General features: G+C 39.6%; 1 protein-coding gene across 1 annotated transcript in view; it reads left to right on the top strand.

Moving 5' to 3' along the window:
• The window catches only part of DNAAF9 (dynein axonemal assembly factor 9), a 2,711,795-nt gene that overhangs the window by 954,025 nt on the left and 1,733,009 nt on the right, over nt 1-24,761 (top strand). Inside the window, exon 16 of the mRNA XM_044064082.1 lies at nt 9,594-9,639. Coding sequence (XP_043920017.1) covers nt 9,594-9,639 — 46 coding nt within the window. The remainder of the gene's footprint in view (nt 1-9,593; nt 9,640-24,761) is intronic.

Genomic DNA, 24,761 nt, shown 5'->3' with positions numbered 1-24,761 from the left:
TTTTACTAAAAGTCAGACAGGAAAAACCAAAAATGATTCTGATTGCTCCGGACTGGCCTCACCAACACTGGTACCCGTTTCTAAGGAATATGTCACACCTTCCTCCATGGTACTTGCTTCAGACACCTCATCTATTGTCTCAGCAGGACTATCAAATTCTGCACACTCAGCCCCAAACTCTGAATCTTGCAGCATGGCTAATCAACTAATTTCACCAATCACGTCTCTCCGTAAACCTGTGATGGATGTCATTTTGGAGGCTAGAAGGCCTAGTACTAGAAAGTCTTATGCTGACAAATGGAAGAGATTCTGTGCCTGGAGCCAAGCACAAGGAATAAACACAGCAATGCCCAATATTCCTCAGATTTTGCAATATTTAACTCAGATGCTTCACAAGGGCGTATCTTTTTCTTCTATAAAAATCCATGCCTCTGCCATCTCAGCTCATTACAACACAGAGCCTGCTCTCTTTTGTCATCCCCTGCTAAAGCACTATCTCAGAGGGGCCAAAAATTTGAGACCACCCAGGAGAGCTCTGACTCCTGCATGGGACCTCAATTTTGTGCTGGAAAAACTCACCCTACCTCCTTTTGAACCAGCTGCTACTGCAGACATAAAATTTCTTTCTTGGAAGACAGCCTTTCTTTTAGCAGTCACTTCAGCTAGAAGGATTTCAGAACAACAGGCTCTCATGGCAGTGGAGCCTTTAATTATCATTTATCCGGACAGGGTGGCTCTCAGGACCAATCCTTCTTTTATGCCTAAGGTGGTATCCAGTGTGGCTCTTAACCAGACCATTCATATGCCAACCTTTTTCCCAAATCCGCAGAATGGGGGGGGATTCTGCATTCATTGGATGTACACAGACAACTAAGATTCTACTTAAACAGGACAAAATCTCTAAAAAAAGTCTGAGCAACTACTGGTGGCATTTGCTGCAGGGGCAGAGGGGGAAGGCTATATGAAAGCAGACTATTTCAAAATGGATAAGCCATTGTATTCGTTTCTGCTACATGCACCATGGTAAACCTGTCCCCAAGGGGATCAGATCCCATTCCACCAGGGCTGCATCTACTTCTGCAGCTTTTCTCAGAGGGGTTCCTACCAGAGACATTCTAGAAGCTGCTACTTGGAGCTCAGTTCATACGTTCACAAAACATTACCATTTACCTCTCTTTTCTAAATCCAGGGCAGGCTTTGCCACTGCTGTCCTGCAGGGCCTTACAGCTGCTCCTAATGCTGTATAATTCCATCCTCCCATCCATAGCTTTGGGATTCTACCCAAATGTAATGACTGCAACAGTGAAACACGAAGAACATAGTACAGTTGTGTACACTTACCATAAATGTTGATGTTCGAGTGTATTCACTGTTGCAGTCCGGGTTACCCACCCGCCAGCCCCCTTTCTTCTCTATTATTATACCTCTTCTTTCCTTCACTATGCTCAAAAGCCTTTGTGGTGCATTTGCTTTTAGTTGGAGGTAAATTTTTTTGTGTTCTAAAATACATGCATATAAATATATATATATTTTTGCTCCCCATTTGGGGGGCACCTGACATCTGGGGCAAGAAAAACTGATTAAAATGGCACCGGCTGCATGTTTTATATCCCTGACAACCTGACATCATGGAAGAGGAGACAGCAGCCAACGCAGGACCCACAACTTTGTTATTCAGGCTGACTGAGGGCAACAGTGAATACACTCGAACAGCTACATTTATGGTAAGTGTACACAACTGTACTTTGGTGCTAATTACATAACTACTACACATCTAGAGCTAGTTGTTCTCTGGTTTTACAATATTTTTGTGAGTTACTATCCTTTGTCCTTTCCTGCTCCTCTGTCAAAGTTCATTTGTCATCCATTTCAGCATGTCTGCCAGTGAATCTTTCTCTGTCAATGCTTTCTCATATCAAAATGTTTTTCAAAAAGATTTTGTGTATGAGATCTCCAGGAAAACTTGTGGCCCCTCATTAGGATCTTAATTTTGTTTTACGGATGCTAACACTTGCTCCATTTGAACCAGCTAACCTGGCTGACTTGAAGTGCTTAGCATGGAAAACAGTTTTACTGATTAGTTGGGACCTCTGAAAGAAGGATATCCAAGTTATAAGCTCTTATGGTGAGCCAACCTCATCTCACTTTTCAAAGGGACAGGGTTTCTTTGAGAACTAATCCTTCTTTTATGCCTAATGTGGTATCTAAGTTTACTTTAAGCCAAACTTTCTATCTCCCCCCCCCCTTTTTTTTTACTGAACCTAAAAATGTGGGGGAAAGGATACTCCACATCCTGGATGTCCACAGACATCTCTGGTAATATCTTGACAGAGCTAAGTATTTCAGATCTTCAGAGCAATTGTTGATTTCTTGTAAAGGTAAGAAGGAGACAACCTTTGTCAAAACAGAGTATTTCCAAATGGTTGTATTACCTTTTTGTTGTACTCACCACAGCAACATATTCCTTCATCAGGTAATGTGTTGGCTTCCCCTATTCTGACTGTTCTGAAGAGCTTGACTTGGAGAGCTTTTTAAATAGCAAGCAACCATGGGGTGCCTTTTTTGATCCCAGAAAACACGCATTTCCCTATTTACTGTAGATACCATGAGATTGGCATGGGGAGAACCTTCAAGGTACAAGGGGTCGGAAGTGCACATGTGGTGAAGAGACAAACCTTTATAAAGAAGCAATGATTCTTATCCTAGACCTACATCCTCTCAGACCTCATGTGGATGGTGAACTAGTTGAACAGATCAAGGACCAACAATAGTAAATGGAAACTGGCCTCATGGATTTGCATAGCATCACATAGAAATGGGGGACTTCATCACTGATCTTTTTTTTTTTTTGCCTCAAAGCAAAATTATGAAATAGAAACGTTCTACACCAGGTAGCATAGCCATGAATACTTTCACTATCCCATGGAAAAAAATATATGCCTTTTTCTCCCTTTCCTCAATGCCAATGGCTGTGAAAAGAGTGAGAAAAGAACAGGCCAGATGCGTTCTTCATCTGATCACAGTGGTGGCATTCTTAGTATCTTGGACTCTCCTTGCGAAGGTTTTGTCCATCCATCCAGGCTTCTAAAGTTGCTTTCCCTCAAGCCATACATATACCCTAGGTGCACATGCCATCATACTGGTCCAAGAAGAATATACATCAACACCATTTTCAGAACTTTCTTGACATGTTTTTCTATGCTAACATAAATCCACATTTTAAAACAGTTTTCCTCTTTTTTTGGTTACAGTCTGTGAGGCCCAGACAGATTAATAACTCATTGGTGAGTCTTTCTTCCTTTTAGAGTTTTTCATTCTTTCTCTTATATCTGTGTCAAAGTAAGGAAAGTGCAAATGTGATATCAAAACTACCATGCTAATTGTATAATTTTATCTTGGGACAGAGTGGTGCGTTAATTCCTGTCAGTGTGACATGTTTTTTCTTCTAAAACTCTTTTAAGAAGTCACATTAAGAGTCTTGGCCGATATCACAAAAATAAGAGGTTGTTATTGCTGGTGTGCCAGGTTGTGTTTTCTGCTCCTTCAGTTTCGATATTTAACCCTCCATCTAAAAGAAAGCAAAGTGATTAGGTGCTAAAAGAAGCAGAAAAATTCAGATTGGATCTCTTCATTCTCTTTTTGGTCAGAGATGTGTGAACATAATGAGGTACTTTGCCAGCTCCCAGTCTGTCCATTGACAACTTCCAAGCCCTCTAGCATTGCCCTTTTGGAGACAGTTATGACCAGGGAAAAATTCGCAATCATTGCTAGGACCGTACTGCTGAATCTTTTCCTACTGCCCAACTGAAGATAAGTTCCCTCTTACCTATTGTTATAATAAGAAAGGGTAGAGGGAGTGTTCATTAAGGTTTCATCAGGCAAAATTGATGGTTTCTAAGCAGTGGTCCATTCCTCAGCACTTAAACTTTAGGCAGACATCCCGTGTAAAGGGCAATAGAAGACAAAGCTTGTATCTTCCCCTTTTACTCCTAGGCAAATTTCTTTTGAAAACTTGTTTTCAGACCATTAAAGATGACTTATCTCCTTTATCTCAAGGATTGTTAAAGGCTATTCTAGCCTTACAGCTAGGGCAAAACTACTCATTCTCCTGTTCCTGCCAAAAGAAAAAAAGGACTCTTCTGATGAAGAGGACTTAGATTATGCCTATAATATTCTTTTCCCCTTTTGACTGAGTCGGATGTGGAAGCTATTCTTTCCTCTGTATCTTGTAATGAGGGCATTTCTTTTGGTGAGACTATATCTAAGATGATTTTTTTTTAAGTTGGACTGAGGGGAGATATCTGACAGTTAAGAGATGTTTTGATTGTCTCCATATAGCTGTTCTTGTTATTGGAGGCTTAGAATATGCCTTTTTAACAGCCTTTCTTGCCTCAGATTCCCAAGCTCCAGCTCCTAAAAGACCATACAGATTTTACATGGCACATAATTCACACAAACAGCCCAGTTGCTGACCCTGCTTTTATCTCAGTGGACTTGTTGAAGGGAGCTGAATTATTTCCTTTTCTTAATTCTCTCCCATTTGATAAAATTAGTGCCCTTGAGAGGTTTTGTAAAAAAAAAATAGTTTATACATAAGCATTTTTGTCATTTACCGAGTATCAAGAAACATGATTAACTTCCTTTTACCTTTGTTAACAGTACTATTCAAATTATTTCTGGAATTTCTAACCCAGAAGTGAGAACAAAATTTCAAGAAATGCTTCATTCTGCCTCTCATTTGCTAAACATTCCATAACATTTGGATATGATGCCATCAATGCAGCACCTAGAGCATCTTGCCACTACATATTTAGGCTTGCATGGTTAAAGGCTGAGTTTACTGAATGCTCCCCTCTTTAAAGATTTACTTTGTAGAGGAACTACAGCAGATGTTTTTTTTACCTCTGTCTTCCATCTTCCATCTTTTTAAAGTGTTGCAAGGGGTAAAAAAATCTTTTCTTTGTTTCTTAGATATGATAGAAATTGCCCTGCAAAACCAGGTCCTTTCTTTAGAAAGTAATTTGAATTTAATCAAGAAAAATCAGGAAAATGCCAATTTAAGGAAGAAAAAATGCCAAGGAGACTCTAAGATCAAGCATAGTGGTTTCAGGGGCTGACACAGAAGCCTTCAGTAGGAGCTTATTATATGTTCTTTTTTTTTTTTTTTTTTACTGCTTTTTCTTAACCGATGGAAGCATTCATGTAAATAGTGTACATATGTTGTAGAATTGTTGTTAGAAGCATTATTTGGGAACTATTTGTTTTTTCTTATTTGCTCAAATGTTTGTATGAACAAGTTGAAAATAATAAAAATTATTATTGAAAAAAAAATAAATAAATGTGTGGTATATAGAAAATAGGCTTAAATTGAATGTGGAACCGTGTAACCTTTGTCAAATTTGACAAGCAAACCACCCCCCAACATATAACATTGCCCTACTTCAAAATGAAAATGTAGTTAGAGATCTTGGAACTTAGCTTGACACTTCCCTCTCCTTTGATCACCGTGTGAAAATCCTTGGTGCAGCTGATTTCTAAGGGAATATCATTCACATCTAAAAATGTTGTTGTCCTCTTTTATTCAGCACAAATCAGACAAATTATAGGATACAATGTCCCCTTTTGGATTGTATCTCACCTAACATATCAAATGATTGGAAAGATCCCAGAGGTTCCTAACGAAGAGGATCACGAGCTTAAAACCCCTAAACTACCAGAAAAGACTTTTAATGAAACCGCATTTTAGATAGCATTGTAATAAGCAGAAATTCAGCTACTTTGGTTCATGTTATCCTTGTTAATAATGCTGCTTTTAATGCAGATTGAATTCCAAAACCCAAAACCTGAAAACGAGCACATATTTGCCTAGTACTTTAAAGTGATAAATTAACTCTTATCTCAAAATGTTTAACTTTTATTATTTTGTGAAAAATCCGCTGACCAGCACAATAAAGGTTATCCTCCAAAATAATCCAAAAATGGCACCTTCCAGTTGTAGTGAAAGAAATTTTAATGTGTACCAAACCTAACCAATTTAAAAACACAGATTTAGCGCACTTTCGTCTCTTGTCACAAGACTTCTTCAGAATCAACAATCAACCAATAACTACTACTTAAATACTTTTGAATGTGGCTGACTATCAATAAATTGTCATGGCAACAAATCTGTATACTTAATCACCATAATGCAACCATGTAATCACTGAATGCAATTCATAGTATGATTTATTAATTTATTGATAGTCAGCCACATTCAAAAGTATTTAAGTAGTAGTTATTGGTTGATTTGTTGATTCTGAAGAAGTCTCGTGACAAGAGACAAAAGCGCGCTAAATCTGTGTTTTTAAATTGGTTATGTTTGGTACATATTAAAATTTCTTTCACTACGACTGGAAGGTGCCATTTTTGGATTATTTTGGAGGATAACCTTTATTGTGCTGGTCAGCGGAATTTTCACAAAATACATTTCTTTGGTTGATATTGGAGAGCTGTGTGAGCGGTTTGGTTACTAACTTTTATTATTAAAGATTACAAAATGACAAAAAGATGCAGAAGGAAATACAACCTTGATAAAGCCGTATTCTTCAGTAATTGCACGGAGTCTAACCTTAGAAGCAACAAGCATTTGATGAAAATGGAAACTACCAGACTAGGTGAAGGTGAATTGGAGAATTAGACAAGTCACCTTACTGCTTTCCAATAGAATTATTAACAATTGTGATGAATGTTTTACTTTGTACTAGCTGAGAGTGACCATTTCCATCAAAGTTAACAAGAAACTGTCTTCACAAAGCAATTCTATCTTACAGGTAGGCGGATTAATGTCATATTCAGCCACAGATGCTCCTAGGATGTATAAAGATTATTTACTTACTTGTGGAATACATTAATCAGCTGTCCTTGATTGCATTTTGATTTTCTTGTTTATCACTGAGAATTAGTCATTCAGTTAGTAATTCTGGATATTAGAGGTTCATACTTCTTATTGTTCAGAAAAATGCTTAGTGATGCAGAACATTTTGTTGTGGTTACCTTTTAAGTGAATTAAATATTTACATATTTGGAAAATTACCTCCGATTTTGAGCCTCTGTTCCCTTCCCCATTATTTCTGGCTTTGTCCAGAATTCTGGAGAAAAACGTTGATAGGTATAATATATGACATTAACTGGTAATTCTTTGGGAGAATTCAACAAACGTATAACGGTAGTATTTAATTTTGATGCATGCTGTGGAGACCGGTATAGTAAGCATTAAAGTAGGAAATCATAAGAAATTATTTCTTAAAGAATCCTGAATATATTTAGAATGATGGGCAGCATTGTTTGCAAATATAGCATCCACTAGACTAATGGTATTTTTGTGGGCTTTATCTGGAGCCTGCATTGTAAAACTGAAAGGAAGCTGCTCTTCAACAAGATATTTTTTTCTGTACGGCAAACAGGCTGCACAAAGTAAAGTTTAGCTTGATAAAGTTGTTTGTTTTGTAGCAAAAAGCCTACCAAAATACAAAGACTGTTGTAAGTTATTTCTTTTTAGTGATCCTTATGGTCTGTGACTTTATAGTAAAGAAGTCTTGCCTTTGCTTTTCTGTGTTGCTTTACTTACTAGCTTGTGAGTGAGTGAGTGACATGAACTATTGGAATGTGTGAACAAACTGATATGCATGTTTCATGAGTTGCAAATGAACCAGACAGACTGTATTCTTGGGTATGTGAATAAATTCTTTGAATGCAAGTCATGAAAGAATGCAATTATGAGTAAACAGTGTGTGCATGGTGTGTTGGAGGAGGGAACCAAGAGGGACACTTGGAAATTAGCACTGATGCAGTACATGTACAGTTAATCTGGACTTCGTTACTCTCTCCAGACCCATAGTCTCAGGCACGGAATACCAAATTGCATCAACAACAGGACATTTAATGTTCTAATCATTGTAGCTTCAGGACATGGGATGCATATCTCAAAGCTGTGAGCAGATTGGGACAAGTGACAATCCTGTGTGGCTTATTTATGTGTTGTGCATTTTTATGATAGGCATTTCTTCCTAGTTAATACTGGTTTCCTTGTACTGTTCTCCTTGCTGGCATATCTACCAATAACTACTCTAATCGTTTGAGGGGAAAGGCTAGGATTTCCGTCTTTATTTTCTGAACTTGTTACTGTTTGCTAGTTTGCTTGTTGAATAAATACTTAAATCTATCACTTACGATCATGGCTCTCCTTCCAGACAGATAAAGACCCTTTTACTAGTGTAGGTCTTTGTCTGCATTTCCAAGATGGTCTTAAGTGCCTTCAGGTCCTGAGGTCCTGTATTTTGCCCATGCATTCAGCCAGATGCTGAAATCTGTATTAACAGTACATCCTATTTTCACCTATGCCATGATGAGATATTTTACTGTTTCCTTTCTGTCTGAGGTCCTTACTCACTGTTAGAAACTCCTCAGTACTGTTTGTAGTTCATTTCTACTCAGATAATTTGTTTTAGATACTGGTTGGTTCTTTGATTTATGCCCGTATGATAAGTACCCATGTAACGCTATTTGACAGCAAAGTACCTCTGAGGTGAAAGTAGACGGCACTGTATTTCATGTTTTGTTGATGGTCAAACGACTATGACAAACAAAGAGCACTGTATTTCATTTTTTATTGACGGTCAAATGAGTATGACAAAGAGCTCTGAACCTTTACCAACAGAATGTGGAACAAAGTAAAAAATAACTAAGGGAAAGGCCATAAATTAAGAACACACTGTAAATGCTGGCAGTATTATCTTACACATTCTCAAAATTATTTCCAATTTTAGGAGGAATGAAACAAACCGTTGAGAAATGTCAGGGGGTGTCCCTACAAAATAGACAGTTCTGCCATTTAGGTACTGTATAACAACTGCATGTTGTGTTTGTCATGCTTGCTTACTGAAATGCCTTCAAAAGCCATTATTACTGTAGGTACTTCACATAATGATTGATTATAAATTCTGCTTGTAGCTCTTGATCCCCTCATTTAACAAATAGTTCTCCACACAGTAAAAATCCGTAAACTGTCACATAAATTGACTGTGCACTCATTCATTTTCTTCTTGATAATCTGATTTACTTGCTACACTCTCTAGAGCTGTTATTGACTTTTGATATGTTGTAAGAAAATGACAGTACCACAGAGAGTACTGCAACCTTTGTGCTCTAGCTTCATATCTAGGATGATTGTTTGCAGCAGCTGTCTACTCATTTTGACTACTTGGTCCCATGCGTATTCTTAAATGTGGGTTACTAGAGCTGTGTACATGTATTGCTATCCCCAGTGGTCATTTATTAAACCTTGAATATATATCGGCTTAATGAAGAAGAAAAAAAGCCATGTAAACATGTCGACAAGTGAAAGAGTATCTGTACATCTAATATGCATAGAATGCAATGGCAAAAAATTAATATGAACATTTTTGTGTGTGTTATTCACTGGATGAAGTTTTTACTAGAAAGTCAAATGGATTATAAATAACAGCTGTTATGCTTTTAGACTGTGTCTATTATTCAGCAGTTCTGGATACTAGTATACAGTAATTATTTATTTTACATGCATTTTTTCCTTTTAGAATTGTTCCTTTAGATGGTGATAACAGCACACGCTTAATAAAAACAGTGAGTATTGTCTTTGTCTTCACTTAAAGTCATTAAAGGTTTGTTTTGCCTTTGGGTCAGTAAAAGTGTTAATGTTTGAATAATTTACTGTTTCGTTGGTTGAATTTCACTGGCAACAGTGTGATTATTTTGAAACATTCTCTTTCAGCAGGGCATTCCCACTGCAAGGTAGTGTTTTTCTGTAGTGCTCTAAACAGTCTTTTTGCTTAGGAGATAATCCTATCTGACGTTATCCATCCCTCTTCCGTCAGCATTGCTTTAAAAACACTGTGAAGCAGGGTTGCCATCCTTTGCAAAATAGAAAACTGGACCACAGTCGCACCTTTTATACCTTCACTAGCCCATATTTCTCCAGCCCTTTTCACTGCCTACTCTACCTACCTCCATACCCATTTCGTGATGTAAATGGTCTGGTCACGAGTGGGAGGCAGTCTGTTTTTTTTTGTTGGTCTTTTTTTAAACTTTATTGCATCACATTGAAGTGATGCTTTTGTAAAAAAAAAAAATAACCTTATCAAGGTAGTGTTTTTGCAGAGTCCAGCATTATTTTTCTGCTGCCAGCCAGAATTTATTCAGTGATTTCCAGATTACCAGACGATCATTCTGATTTTCTGGATAGTCTTGGGGGAAAACTAGGTGGTAATCTTACTATGAAGAGAGGAGTGGTGCTCTTTCTTCTTCTCTTTTCTTTCCCACCATATTTTTTTTGGTAGAAAACTCCTGATATTTTTTGGGGGTGGGTGGTGGGCATTAAATTTCTTTTTTTTTTTTGGTAGCCTATATTAGCTGAGGTTTTGTTCCTTAAGTGTTACTTCAGGTTGAGAATTGTCTCCTAATGCAAACTTGCATCATACATAGTGAAATGGGACAACATTATGCCTTGAGTAGAGTAGATGTATTTGTTGAATATTTCAAGCTTTTTAGTTAAAATTCTATGTTGTTATTCTTCAAAGGTTGTTATTCTGCATGGCATTCACCCAGTAAAACTGACTTCAGTTTGTAGATGGAACTGCAGTTCAGAATTTCAGAACAGTATGTTTTTGTTTTCCACTTCTTACCCAGTATGTCGCTTAGGGAAGGAGGTGAGACAGTTTGTTCATGTCCCAGTGAAATGTGCTTCCTTATTAGGGTCAATGCTGACCTAGCATTTAACTGCTAAGTTTAGACTGTCATTGCACCTTTTTGTTAGTCATTACAGAAGTGTCATTTTCTCCTTTGCTTTATATTCTGTTGTTTATCTTTTTTTATAGAATTTATCATTTTCAGTGAAATTTGATTTTTATTTTATCTTATTCAGCCTGATTGGTTGAACTGATAGTACTCCAAGATCAACATTCTGGGTATATAATCTGCTTGGAACTTGGCCATCCTGACTATGATAGTTTGTGTTTTGCTCTAATAATATCTGTTATTACCAGAGAGATGTGGTTACAAAACCGTACATTCTCTGTGTAAGGCCTGCCTGAGACTTGGCCATCTTGACATGCTTCCTTTTTACTGTAAAGATATCATCGAGATAAAGTGGTTACAAAGAAGAAGCACACAAGAGAAAGAGGTCATTGTTGGAAGACTGCTGTAGATGAAAGAAGACCATTATTTACAGGGTCTTCTGAGGAGGCCCAGTTCAGTTCCAGCTCAGTTTCGTACATAATCCAATAAATGGCCTCTTGCCACAGATTCCTAGGGTCGCTCTGTGAATACAGGATAATTGATAGTGAGGGTCGCTGAAGTGTTAGTAGAGTTAGGAGGATACTCTGTGACTAGGGGATAATAGACAAAGAGGAATGCTGATGAGGTAATAAATCCTTTATCGATGTAGCATGCTTCTGTCAAAAAGAGGAATGCTTCATTATATGCTGCTGGGTCAGATATCGGTGGAGAGATCACTGTGGCTTTCCTTTCTTCTGCTTCCCAAATCTCTGTTTCTATATATTTTTTATAAGCATTGTTATTAACATTATTCATTGCTTAGTCACTTGAGTATGCATTCAATTATAAAAGAGAAAGCAAAGTTATACAAATAAGCAGAGAACTACCTCGCAACGTGAAACAATAAAGCCTCGGAGGGAATTAATACAGCAAAACACTTTTATTGAAGTATAAAAAACACCATTAATATAGTTAAAAATCCGTTTTCATTTCAATAACTTCGTCAGATGTGGGCTGAAGCATAACTCATCATGTTAAATACTCAAAAATAAATGACGTCATAAATTAATTATCCAATGAAGATCCGTTAAAATTCCGTGAAATGTTTTCCATCAGTCCTTTTGTAACACAGAATTGAAACCTGACACAACCCAGTTCTCTTGCATCCATTGAATTGCTTCATTTTCATTGAAGTGTTTTTCAAATTCATATTCGTGCAACGAATACAAATATGATTTTGTTGTAACAATTCTGTTTAACGTTACATAGATTGCTCAAGTCCTGCCTTCCCTGAATTGTCACTCATTCTAAACATTATTCTGTAAGTATTATTCACAGAGATGCCACTTACTTCTATGTAGTTTACTCCTTCCCTTTTCTAAATATCCCAGCCCAGTTCTTTTATCTCCTGTATAACGTTCAACAATGCTGTTACAGGTGGTTTGTTTTGATTTCCATTTCCATTAGAATTTGTAGGGCCTTCCTGTGTCTAGGCAGTTCAGTTTCTGCATCCCAGCTCATAAAAATAATTTCCTTAATTAAAATAATTTGCTCTGCAACATTTCTGACAATGTATCCTGTAGGAAATTACTACATTCTGTCAACTTGTTACATTCCCAAAAACATGTTCCCCTGTACATCTCTCTTTCCCATCATACTTCCAGCAATTGTCTGCTTGGGGTTTAAAAAGACCAATGTAAACACTTCCATGCAAAAATCCTAAAATATCTTGAATTTGTAGCATACTTGTGAGCCCTACAAATATTTTCGCATTGCTTCATTGTATATTTCCTTTCCACTCTCATTTCCCAGTCTTTTCTAAGCTCTTTGGTTTATTTTTATATGCCCTACTAATTATCCATTTCTTACTGCAGCTTCTGTTCTAGACTCAACTGTAAACTTATCCAGAGATGCTCTTTCATGTAACACTTTCCTATCCTTTTCTCTATGCCCATACTCCGTTATCAATCCCTGGCAGAGACGGCAGTCTCCAACCTGCAGTACAAGCTTGTGTCTGGCCTCAGTCCACTCTGTGATGTTTTACTCCCTAGTTATTTTCTCCCAGTACCTTGGTTCCTTTGCTAATTTTTGCCAATAAATTCCATCTCTCTCTTGCCTATTTTCTGTGCCCCTGCATCCCTATTTGTAAAATATGTTCTTTATTCCCATGCTGGTTTAGTTCTCAAAATATTTCTGCTACTTTGTATATATAATATTCTGTATGGTTTTTGTGTTTCTCCTTAAGTGCCTGCATCCAAAATCCTACCTTTTCCTTATTTTTAACTCCTTACCCTCCCCCATTTTACCATCATTTCTTTTCATTTTGATTTGTAGTCCTCTGTTTGTGCTGTGTATATAAGTCTTAACTATGTAGCCCTAAAGTATCCATTCAAGTCTGGAAATCATAAATCACCTTGTTTTGTGGGGAGAAAAACTAATCCCACTTAACTTTTGTCCTGTTTCCCTCTTAAATGAACTTGTTTAATTCTTTAGTTATGGGCCACAGTTTCCCCTCTGGTTGATAAAAATATTCCTGACCTGTACACAGTAGTAAAGGAACTAAAAACATTTTCACTGCTTGTACCTTACTATCCATATCCATCTTGAACAGTTTCCAACTTCTCACTTTTTCTATTATATGTTTAATCTCTTCCCATGTATCCTTAGCTGACATAATACAATCCTTTTTAAACCAAGCACCCAATACTTCATCCTTTGGTCTTATAAGTATGGGTATTGCTGAACCAATTTTTGTGTAAGAACACAGCTTACTCCTGTATCCTTCATTTGTTCTTCATTTATTTCATATCCTCAAGAAACTTGAAACTGGCTAAAAATATTCCACACCACTGAAATATCCTTTTTGGGATTTATCAGATAAGAAATAATATCATCTGCAAGTAAAGTTAATTTTTCCTTGAGTACCAGTCTGGCCGTGGTGGTGGAGTGGTTATCATTGTTGCCTCACAGTAAGAGGTTCTCCGGTTCGATTCTCTGCTGGAGAGCCTTCTGTGCTGAATCTGCATGTCCACCCTGCGGTCGAGTGAGTTTTAAAGACATGCAGGTAGGTGTGTGCGTGTGTACCTTCTATGAAGGTTGGACACTGGGCTGGAACTCGACACCATAAAAACATCACTGCCAATCTGAGGACCAGAGATCCGCTGTGGCAACCCCTAACTGGGAAAAGCCGAAAGACATTGCTTTTACCATAGCAGGGTATATCCTTGAATTTGTGAGTCCATTTTTTTCTGTGCAGTGACTCTTAAATATAAGGCAAATTACAAAGGAGAAAGAGGATTGCCTTGCCTGGTTTCTTTATTCAAACCCAGCTTGTAAGAGAGTAACACTCCTGCCTTGATTCTTGCCTCTGACCCTTCATACATCTTCCTAATGAACCCATTTTTTCTATCAGGAAGTGCGTACTGCCTTTGTCCTACTCATAAAATCTCTTTATAAGTCTGACGAACCAGTCATTGTGGATTATCCTTTGGTTTCTCCATTTGCTGATAACACAGCAGAAAGTAACAACACTGTTAATGCGGACAACAATTTCAGTTTTAAAGCTTGGACTGAACGACAGCCACATTTTAAAAAAGGTACTGTTAATATTAACACCAATGCTCATTTCGAGCAATTGGAAAGTAAATTTGAGCTGTTTAAAAACAAGTTATATTCGTATAAAAATACTCAGCTCGAAATCAACTATTTAAATGAATGTATTCAAGTGGAACGTGTGCCCAAAGGGCTAAGGTGTTATAGATATCCGAACAATGCTTGTGCAGGTTCGGTTTTACATTCAAAACTAACAGAGCTGTTTAACAGAACTGGTGTTGAAATATTAAAACTGATGGTGGATGATTATGCATTTAAAGGAAACGTCATTTTAAATGAACTGAACACCTTGCATGATAGCATTATCAAGGATGATAAATTTATTAGCTTTAAAAAGAAATACAATGACACATTTAAGGAGGTGGATGAATATTGTTTTAAGGTGTTGGACAGAAAAGCAAAGAAAATGGAAAGGGATTTGATTGAATATAGAGAGAATAGGGCCTATCCAACACCAGGGTTTAAAAGAAATGTTAATTCAGAAGAAACAAATACTATGTTTAATCAGGTACCAAATGAGGGACAAGAGTATTCTGGTATGCCCAGAAGGAGTGAAAGATTAGCCCAGAAGGGAAGCAATTACAACCAGCAGGGTTTTCAGATACCCCAGGGCAGGTCACGGGTGAAATCCAATCAATTTCAACAAAATGCCTGGGGGAAAAGACGATAGTGTGTAACAAACCTTTTGAAAATAAACCGTTGGAACACAATCATACTGCAAGCTCCTTAATAACACATAAGGAAGGAATTTGTAATACTTGCAGTTTAAACGGTTTTACAATATACAACTACACGGATATTCAGGTCACTAACACATTCTTTGATCTTTTTACCAAAGGGCTGCAATTTGTTCCGTATAGGGCAAGTTATTTGCCAAAATTACTTATTGAACTAAAATTATTTATAAGAAACCTTAATTTAAGGGTGTTTTTTAAAAATCAAACTTTACAGGAGCGTACACTTTGTAGAAAAAGTACCTTTAACCCCCCCACTCACCCTAAATTGCAACTGTTTGAAGAAATCATTGAAAAAAGTTTTAGGGACTATTTTGGAGACAGAAGTAAAAACAGCAAGTGTTCTATGAACTTTCCGTTGAATTTACAGGTTATTATTAACACAATTAAAGAACACAACATCAGGGTAATGAAGCCTGATAAAGGGGGTGGCATCGTACTGATGAAACAGTTGGAATATGATGATTGTATGTGGAACATTTTGCATGATGCAAAAACATACCAGGTTATTTCTTTAAACGAACTTAATACTGCACTTTCGCAGATTAAGGATTACCTGTATGATTTGTTAATGCAAGGGTTCATTAATGAAAAAACATACAATTTTTTAACTGTCTCCAATCCTAAAACTCCAACTGTATTTGGCATCCCCAAAGTCCATAAGGGGCTTAATCCACTAAAATTTCGTCCAATAGTCTCCGGTGCAGGTGGAATTACAGAACCACTTAGCAAATTTGTTGACTTTCAACTTAAGAACTATGTAGCAAAGCTAAAACATCTTTGCAGGGATTCCTGGGAATTTTTAAGTAGTATAGATCAAAACATGGACAATTCTAGGTTATATATGGTCACCATAGATATTGTTGACCTATTCCCCAGTATCCCTCATGAACAGGGTCTAGATTGGTTTGGGGAAGCAATTGGCAAGGAATCTGGTCTGACCAATTGTATGGTTAACACTTTGCTAGAGTTTATGAGAATAATTTTAAACAACAACTTCATATTCTTTAACGGGGATTTCTTTAAGCAAATTAGTGGGGTGGCCATGGGGGCCCCATGTGCCACCTAAATGCTAAATATAGTTTTGAGTAAATGGGAAACAGAATTTATTCATTCAACCCAATGGAGCAAATACATCACCTTCTATAGGAGATTTTTGGATGACATTTGTATGTTTTGGGTAGGCTCTGAAAGTGACTTTCATGACTTTATGAAATACCTAACTCAAACTACGAGCTTTTTAAGGTTTACTTATGAAATTAATACAAGCAGTTTGCATTATTTGGACATCAAATTGACTAAAAAAACTGACAATGTTGGCTTTGTTTCCCAAATATATAGAAAAAAGACGCACAGTAATTCTTTCCTGCATTTTAGTAGTGGGCACCCTTTGCACGTTAAAAGGGGTATTATTAAGGGACAACTGGTGCGTGCATCCAGAATTTGCAGCACCCATGATTTATTTTTTGAAGAGATAGAATTTCTTAGAAACTCTTTTTTGGACAGAGGATATCCTGAAGAATTGTTTCACGACATTCTTAGTGAGGTTACAAGAAAAAGGGATGTACATTTTCCTCCACTCCTAGGGCTTACGTGCATTATTCCCACGAGGCAGAAAAAAGTGGAAGATAACCTTGGTAGTAGTTTTACATACACTTATTCACAGGATGCACTTTTTATTGAAAATACAGCAAGTAATTTTTGGCCTATTGTTCACATACAAGATGAATTTGAAAACATGTTTTCTAACAAAATTTCCTTCATTAGAAAAAGAGGTATTAATTTAAAGGGCATTTTTGAAACTAATGTCAACTTTAACAAAAATTTGCACACTAACATGGTCTCCAAACAAATGGGCACTTATGCATGTGGTATGTGCAATCAATGTAAGTACATTGCAAATAAAGAAAAAATCACCATTCCCTCTAGAGGTATCACATTAACATCTAAAGAACATTTCTCCTGTTATTCAACTAAAGTAGTGTATGTGGGGGTTTGCCAGACTTGTTTGTCATTTTATATTGGCAAAACAGAACGGGAACTTAGACGTAGGATATATGAGCACATGAATGACATTAAAACTAGAAAGGAGACTAGTGCGTTTGTTAAGCACTCAGAACAATGTGCAAATGTATCCATTCGTTTTTTTGTTGTGGACAGGGTGGTTCAGGATAAGAGGGGTGGTGACTGGAAGAACGCTTTAAATATTAAAGAATTAATTTGGCAGTTGAGGTTGAACGCTACAAGAAGTCCTGGTTTAAATGATGGAATCAGTTTGGCTTGTATTTTGAAAGACAGATACAACAAATTATAAGTCATGAATTAATTAAATTTTTATATACTTCTATACACAAACACTTCCACATTTCACGTATTTTTCGCATGTTTTGTACCATGGTATGCAAGTATGTATGTTAAGATTTTAACTTACAATATTTATTTGTAACAGAAATTCATTGTAAATGAATTCAGTGTTGGATTTATTCATTATTTTATATATGTTTACGTACGCATACATATACAATGTTATTACAGCTTGTTTTTATATTTGTCTGTTTTAATAATTCACTCAGGACAAACATCAAAATTATGTAATTATTTTTACTTAGTGCAATATTAATTATGCTATATATAACAGTATGAAGCAAGACTAAAGTAGTTAACTAATGAGTGTTATGCATAATTGCAAACACAATCACTTTTTGTTAAAAATGTAGCGTTTATATGAAACAAATGTTTCATACTGTAAACACCAAAAAGGAAATAATATTATTAGCTTTGTTTTTGGTTGGATTTTTATTTCATTTTATTTATTTTTTACCACTGTGACAAATAAGTTCGTTTTTAAATGTATATATCTTTAAATTAAGAAATGATGGTTGATTGATGTAATTAACTAATTATATTAATTAATTAACTTATTAACCCAGCATATATATACAATGGCTGAGGTATACATGAATTACACTTGAAAAAGCCCGTTATAAACGGGTGAAAGCGCTTGTGTTGGACTTCGTTTTGTGGAATAAAGATTTTTATCTCACTACTTTGTTCATCATTTTGCCGTGACAACCTTTAAAATTGCTGCTACAACTTTAGAGAAGTGGAATACAAGATTTTTATTTATCGTACTTGGTGAAGTTTTGTTACATTATTCCAGGGTGAGCATTTTTGGTCAGCACGCTTTTTGCTGTTCTTTCGTTGTGGTTTGCTGCAGTTCCTGAGTGATTGCCTCTTTATAAGTCTGTTGAATGCCTGCTGTGCATCAAGACTCGCTAACAATAGTGGGGTCTTTTTGCACTCTTTGGATCATCATTGTTTTGTTACTGTTGTCAGATGTTTGTCTCCCCTCCATAAAAGTACATTCATCCATATGCGTCAGTTTTTGCAACACCTTAGCCTTTCTCTTAGCTAGTATAGACATAAATACTCTATTCATGGTCCAAACTTGAAACTGGCCTGTATGAAATTGGATTTAAAGAAGCTTTGCCCTCTTTGAGTAGTACTCCCACCTTAGATTTCTTCCAAAATGCTGCTCCTGTCCTTCCATTAAAAGTATTGATCTGAAGTTGTTGCTTTCAATTGGTCTTCAACCTATGGGACTCTGATCCAAGATAGGATCTGACTCAGCCGTATACACCAGAATCGGAGCCGAAATCTGAGCTCCTCCCATAGCCATAATGCCTCTCTGTCCCTCCCCCCTCAAATCTCATTTGCAGCTTGTTGGAACAGCATTGGACCACATTTTCTGAGCTCCTTCAGGGTTTTTTTATGATAGTGTTATGGTTAAAGTAGGTGTTTTTCCTTAAATTTCTTCTATACTCATCCTACCCTTCTTCTCTAGTTGTCATTGGTGTGCTTTCTGGTTATTTGTATAAGAAGAAAAAAATTCTGTGTTCTTCTTTCTTCTCTCTCTCTTTGTTTGTAGTGTCTGTGTCTGTGTGTCTACCCTATGGCTGATCTTCCTAAGCCAGCTGAGTTTAAAAAGTGTACAGAGTGTGGGCAGAAGATTCCTCCATCTGATGCTCACACTCTGCGCGTGGTATGCTTGGGGGGAGGGCAGCCCACCTGGATTCCTCCTGTTCAGTATGCATGGGTTTTAATCAACTCGCTCTTATTGACAGGAGGAATACGTTGATTTTTGAGAGAGCTTTTGCCCTCTGCCACTGGGTCTTCTCCAGGTCCCTCCTCTGCTTCTGAGGCTCAAACCCCCACCAAGAAGGCTTGGGAAGGGAACTGGAACAAATGCAAAGAGTGGGAGTGGCATACAAAGCGGTCTCCTGATTGGGCTTCTTCTGTTGAGCCACCCACTAAGTCTTGGCCCATGGTGGTACAGGGTTCTCCTTGGCTGTGGTAGCCCTGTTTCTCCCAGGAGCTGGAGAGTTCCTGCACCGTGTCCAATCCCTTCCTCCCCTCGGCGCCATTCCAGGCCAAGGTTGTTGGCATCCTCTGTCTGGTCCACTCTGAGCGTGTCTGAAGCTGAGGTGGACAGGATGATGATGAAGTTTCTCTGGGCTCAGATACAGCTTGGGGTTTTGCCTGCTCCATCCCTCTCTGGAGCCGTGAGCATGCAGCCAGGATTTTTTCTGATCACTCCTTCTCTGAGCCAGCCTTTGGCTTTGGAGTTCTCAGGCCCGAGGTTTCCTGGTGTTGAGATGCCAATGTTGATGGGCACTTGTACCTCCACACTGACAGTTACCTTCAGCAGTTCAGCTCCGATGTCGTTGGACTTTAACAACTCTCAGAGCCGTAGCTTTGGTGTTGGCTCTGAGAGATTGGCTTTGGCTGTTAGGCTTTTGGAGCTGTCTCTTCCCCTCTGGGCTTCTGCACTGGGAAGCTTGGCTCCAACTCCCCCTTCAGCACAGGGGGTGATGATCAGGAGCCTTCAACGCCGGCAGTTTTGGCGGCGCTACATTCGGGGGTCAGCTCACCTTCGGCCTTCGAGGTGGTGGAGGGAATCCTCTCAGCTCCCTCGAGGATCTTAACACTTCCCTCCTTGGACCCCGCCACTGCTCCTTCTGTTTTTGGGCCAGAGTCATCCATCCTACCTCCTCAGGGACAGCCTGTTGCCAGACCTCCCCAGGATGTTCTTTTTCAAGAACACTTTGAAGCTTCCTAGTCTTGTCTGGAGTATCCCCATGAGTAGGCACCTCAGAAGCATACATGCAAGAGGAGGCACATGCACCCCCCCCCCCAAATCTCTCACAGAAGATATGGACTTGGATGAGGGGGAGGGGTTCCCTAAATCACCTCTTGATGATGTCTGATTCAGAGACATCATGGAGATCCTACACCAGAGAGGTGGATGGTCTTCCCAAAAACACAACTCTGATGAGTCCATATTCCTGAAGGTGTTTGACACAGGGCCCTATACATCTTGGGTGTCCCTCCCTGTGCATCCGTTGACAGAGCTCATCTCCAGCAAGGCATGGAAGGAACCAAACACGGTTGAGCCCATCCCCAAGCACTCAGGCAAGGTGCTCAGTGACCCCCCCCCCCCAGACAGACCTCATTGGTCCTAGGGTTCCCGATTGATGCCATGGTGGTTGCAACAGCCACCAAGAAGGAGCTGGCTCGGGAGAGCTCTCCTTGGTCCATCCTGTACACAGGGAGTCTAGGGTGCTGGACCACTTTGGGAAGCAAATTTAGTTTTCAGCCTCCTTTGCTCTGTGTGTGCTGAACTATTTCACACACATCATCAGACTGTAAAGAGATCTGGTTAAGGAACTATCTGTGTCTGCCCCGGGGTCCATGTTAGAGGAGAAGATTTTCTCCTTCCAACTGGCCACTTTGACAGCCATTTTGAACATGTCTATCCGGTTACTTTTTCATGCTACTTGAGGGTACCTCGAGAGTGGCCGGTTCGGGCGTTGCCATTAGGCTACATGCCTGGCTCCGAATTTTTGCTTTTTCAGAACCCTTCAAGGTGTCCTTCATGAATGCCCCTTGTTTGGATCTACCATTTGTAATACTGTTATGCAGAGCGAGAAAGATGGGAAGACCTTGTATGCTGTCAGGATCCACTTCTCTACCCCGCAACTAACCTACTCTAGGGACCAGTGTGGGGGGCAAGAATTTTTGGTTTTGAAAGTCTCTGGACTCTTCCCAGGAAGTTCAGGGTAAACCTTCCTACAGGGGCAGGGGGGAAATTACAGATGCTGCCCATGTGGCAGAGGGGGTCTGAGGAACCAATGATCTCGAGATTCATTCTTGGACAGGCCCTTTTTAGCAATCCTGAAGGATTACCCTACTGCTTTACTCTGGAGGCAGTTGGGGGTTATCTCACTCTCTACATTCAACAACCTGGGAGTCCATTACAAATGATTGTTGAGTGCTTCAAATTATGTCCAGAGGTTATTCCATTCAGTTTCTTCATTCCCCCCACTGCAAAGAGAAACCTCACAGATGTTCCACCTGGTCAACAGGAGGGGGCAGCCATAGAGATCTCCAGGCTGCTAGAAAAATGAGTCATCCAGTCCACCCCCCCAGACCAGCCAGGATGAGGCATCTTTCCAGATTTTTTTTGGTGCCAAAGAAAATGGGGGACTTCAGACCCATTCTGGATCTCACTGCCCTGAACCTGTTTGTTGCCAAAACAAAGTTTAGAATGGTCACTGTACAAGTCCATTCGGCCCTTACTGTAGAATAATGACTGGATGTGCTCCTTAGACCTTCAGGACATGTACTATCACATAAAAATGATCAGGTGCTCCAGAAGGTTTTTTCACTTCTGGCTGGGAGCCAATCACTTCCAGTTCAGAGTTACTCCCCTTTAGAATCACCACAGCCCCCCGGGTGTTTACCAAAGTGATGATGGTAGGCAGCTCACTTGAGGCTGCAGGGATTCCATGTGTTTCCTTACCTGGGCAATTGATCCCTTTCTGCTCCCACCAGGCATCATCTTTTTCAGGCCAGGGATTACCTCCTTCTCCTAGCATCTTCCCAGGGCATATTGATCAATCTGGCCCTATAGAACATGGAACTGGTTCAGGTGATAGATTTTGTAGACACTCTAGGCACTCGGTTAGACAAAGTACAGAGCAAGGTGTTTCTACCACCAGACAGAATACTTTCACTCCAGCAGCATGTGAGGCTTATACTGCAAACTCCTTGCCCCCCAGTGGGTATGGTTCTTTGGGGGTTGGGGTTGATGACTGCCACATTAAGTCTCCTGCCAACTGTGCACCTACACATGAGGGTCCTGCAGTGGACCTTGGCGGTGCAGTGGTCCTTACTCGACCTTCCTCTTTCATACCCATTCGGCTTTCCTGGGTTTGTTGGGAGTCTCTTCAGTGGTGGCTCCAGTCCTCAGACTTCCTCCTGGGTCGGCCATTTGTTGTTCCTTCCTCCTCGATCACAGTTACCACGGACTCTTCCCAGCTTGGATGGGGGGGCATTACATGGGATGGATGGTCCAAAGCATGGGTTCCCCTTGGAGACCAATCTGCATATCAGTGTCATGTTGATGAGAGAGGTGATTTTGCTGTTGCAAGCCTTTCAAGCTTTTCTTCCCACTGGGGCAATTGCCATCCAGACAGACAACATGTCTGTTGTCTGTTATATCAAAAAACGGGGGGGGGGCAGATTTTATCCCTTATGCCACAAGGCCATGAGATTGTGGGAGTGGGTGATCTCTTCCAACAGGTTTTTGGTGGTAATGCACATTCTGCAGAAGTCCAACATTCTAACGGACAGGCTCAGCAGAACCATTTTGATGCCTTATGAGTGGTCTCTGAATCCTTCAATGCGGAAATGATGTATCGGAAATGGGGTCATCCTTGCTGCGATCTTTTAACCTGTCCTTCCAGAGCCAAGTGCAGCAGATTTTTTGCCCTGATCCTCCCTCTGGGGGAGTCACCCAGGGATGCTCTGGTCCATGCTTGGCCCTTCAGGCTACTTTATGCTTACCGTTCTCTTCCTCTGATCTCCAAGTTTCTTCAGAAAACTCACGGTTGAAGATTAAAATCATCTTCATTGCCCCCTTTTGGCTTTGCCAAGTTTGGTTCCCCACTCTTTGATCTCATCTGGTGTGTCCTCCCTGGAGTCTGCATCCAGTTCCAGATCTCCTGTCACACCCATCAGGGGTTCTACACCTGGACTTAGCTTGAAGCTTACTGCATGGCTGCTCCAGTTTCTTTGATGGTGAAAACTCCCGTGCTCTCTTCACCAGTTAAAAAGATTTTGGTTGCAGCTCATAATACCTCTACTAGAAAAGTTTTTCCATCTGGGTGTCACAGCTTACGTTGGATCCTTCTACAGCTCCTGTTCCTGCCATTTTGGATTTTCTAGCCCATATCTTCCACAACAGAGCTAGTTTTTCTATGATTAAAGTTCATTTGGCAGCCATATCAAATTTCCGTGTGGGTGAAAATTCTGCCTCTGTGGCTTCTAAACTCTGCAAGGTCTTTTCGAAGGTTACCTTCCTCCTTCGGCCCCACGCCTCCTTGGGATCTTACTTTGGCTTTGCAGGGCCTTGTTTCTCCTCCCTTTGTACCAGCTGCCGCTGTGGATTTACAGTTTCTATCTTGGAAGACGGCCTTCTTGGTGGCTATAACTTCTACCAGGCGGGTATCTGAATTGCAGGTGTCGTCAATTAAGCCTCCCTATCTTGCCTCTTATAACGACAGAGTGACTCTTTGTACTAACCCCTCTTTCATGCTGAAGGTGGCATCCGAAGCTAACATTAACCAGGTGATTAATTTGCCAGTTTTCTTTCCAAATTATCAGAACAAAGGGGAATACAAATTGCATTTGCTTGATATCCACAAGCAGTTATGCTTCTATTTGGACAGAACCAAAAATTTATGACAGTCTGATCAACTTTTTGTATCTTTTTCAAAGTCCAGTTTGGGAAAGCCTATTTCTAAGGTCACCCTTGCTTATTGGATTTCCATTTGCATCTCTGTGGCTTATCGTGCTAAATGTATGCCTTTACCTGGCCCTTTCTGGGTGCACTCCATCAGGTCAGTGTCTACTGCTGCAGCTTTTTGGTCCAGGGTTCCTATGGATGACATTTGCTCTGCTGTCACTTGGTCTTCTTCGCATATTTTTATTTCCCATTAGAAAATGGACATTCTTTCCAGGAGCAGGGCTTCCTTTGGCTCTGGTGTGCTCCAGAATATCTTTCCATGAGGGCTACAAGACTCTGTCCCATAGGTTGAAGACCAAATGAAAACAACTTCAGATAAAGAAGTTATGTACTTAACATAACGTTCTAGCTGAGATGTTGCTTTTCATTTGTCTTCAGCCATCCTTCTCTCCTTCCACCTGCCTTTTGGGTTGTGTTATGGACTAGACAGATGCAGGCACAGGCTTATCTTCTTAGTCTTGGGTTTGAGTCTGGTGTGTGTGTGTGTGTGTGTGTGTGTGTGTGTGTGTGTGTGTGTGTGTGTGTGTGTGTGTGTGTGTGTGTGTGTGTGTGTGTGTATGTATGTGTACCCTTCAGTGGTTAGGGGGTCAAGGTGCTCTGCTGTTGATTGGGTGGTGCTGTCCTGCAGCAAACTCGACCTGAGAGGAGGCAGGAGAGTGGGGTATTATGGGTAGGGGGAGCTTGAATTTCAGTTCTGATGCTGGTGTATATGGCCGAGTCAGATCTGTGTCCCATAGGTTGAAGACAAATGAAAAGCA

This window comes from Protopterus annectens, chromosome 2.part2 (assembly GCF_019279795.1).
Source record: "Protopterus annectens isolate FY-2018-M chromosome 2.part2, PAN1.0, whole genome shotgun sequence".
NCBI lineage: Eukaryota > Metazoa > Chordata > Ceratodontiformes > Protopteridae > Protopterus > Protopterus annectens.
This window is presented reverse-complemented; position numbering and strand designations above follow the sequence as displayed.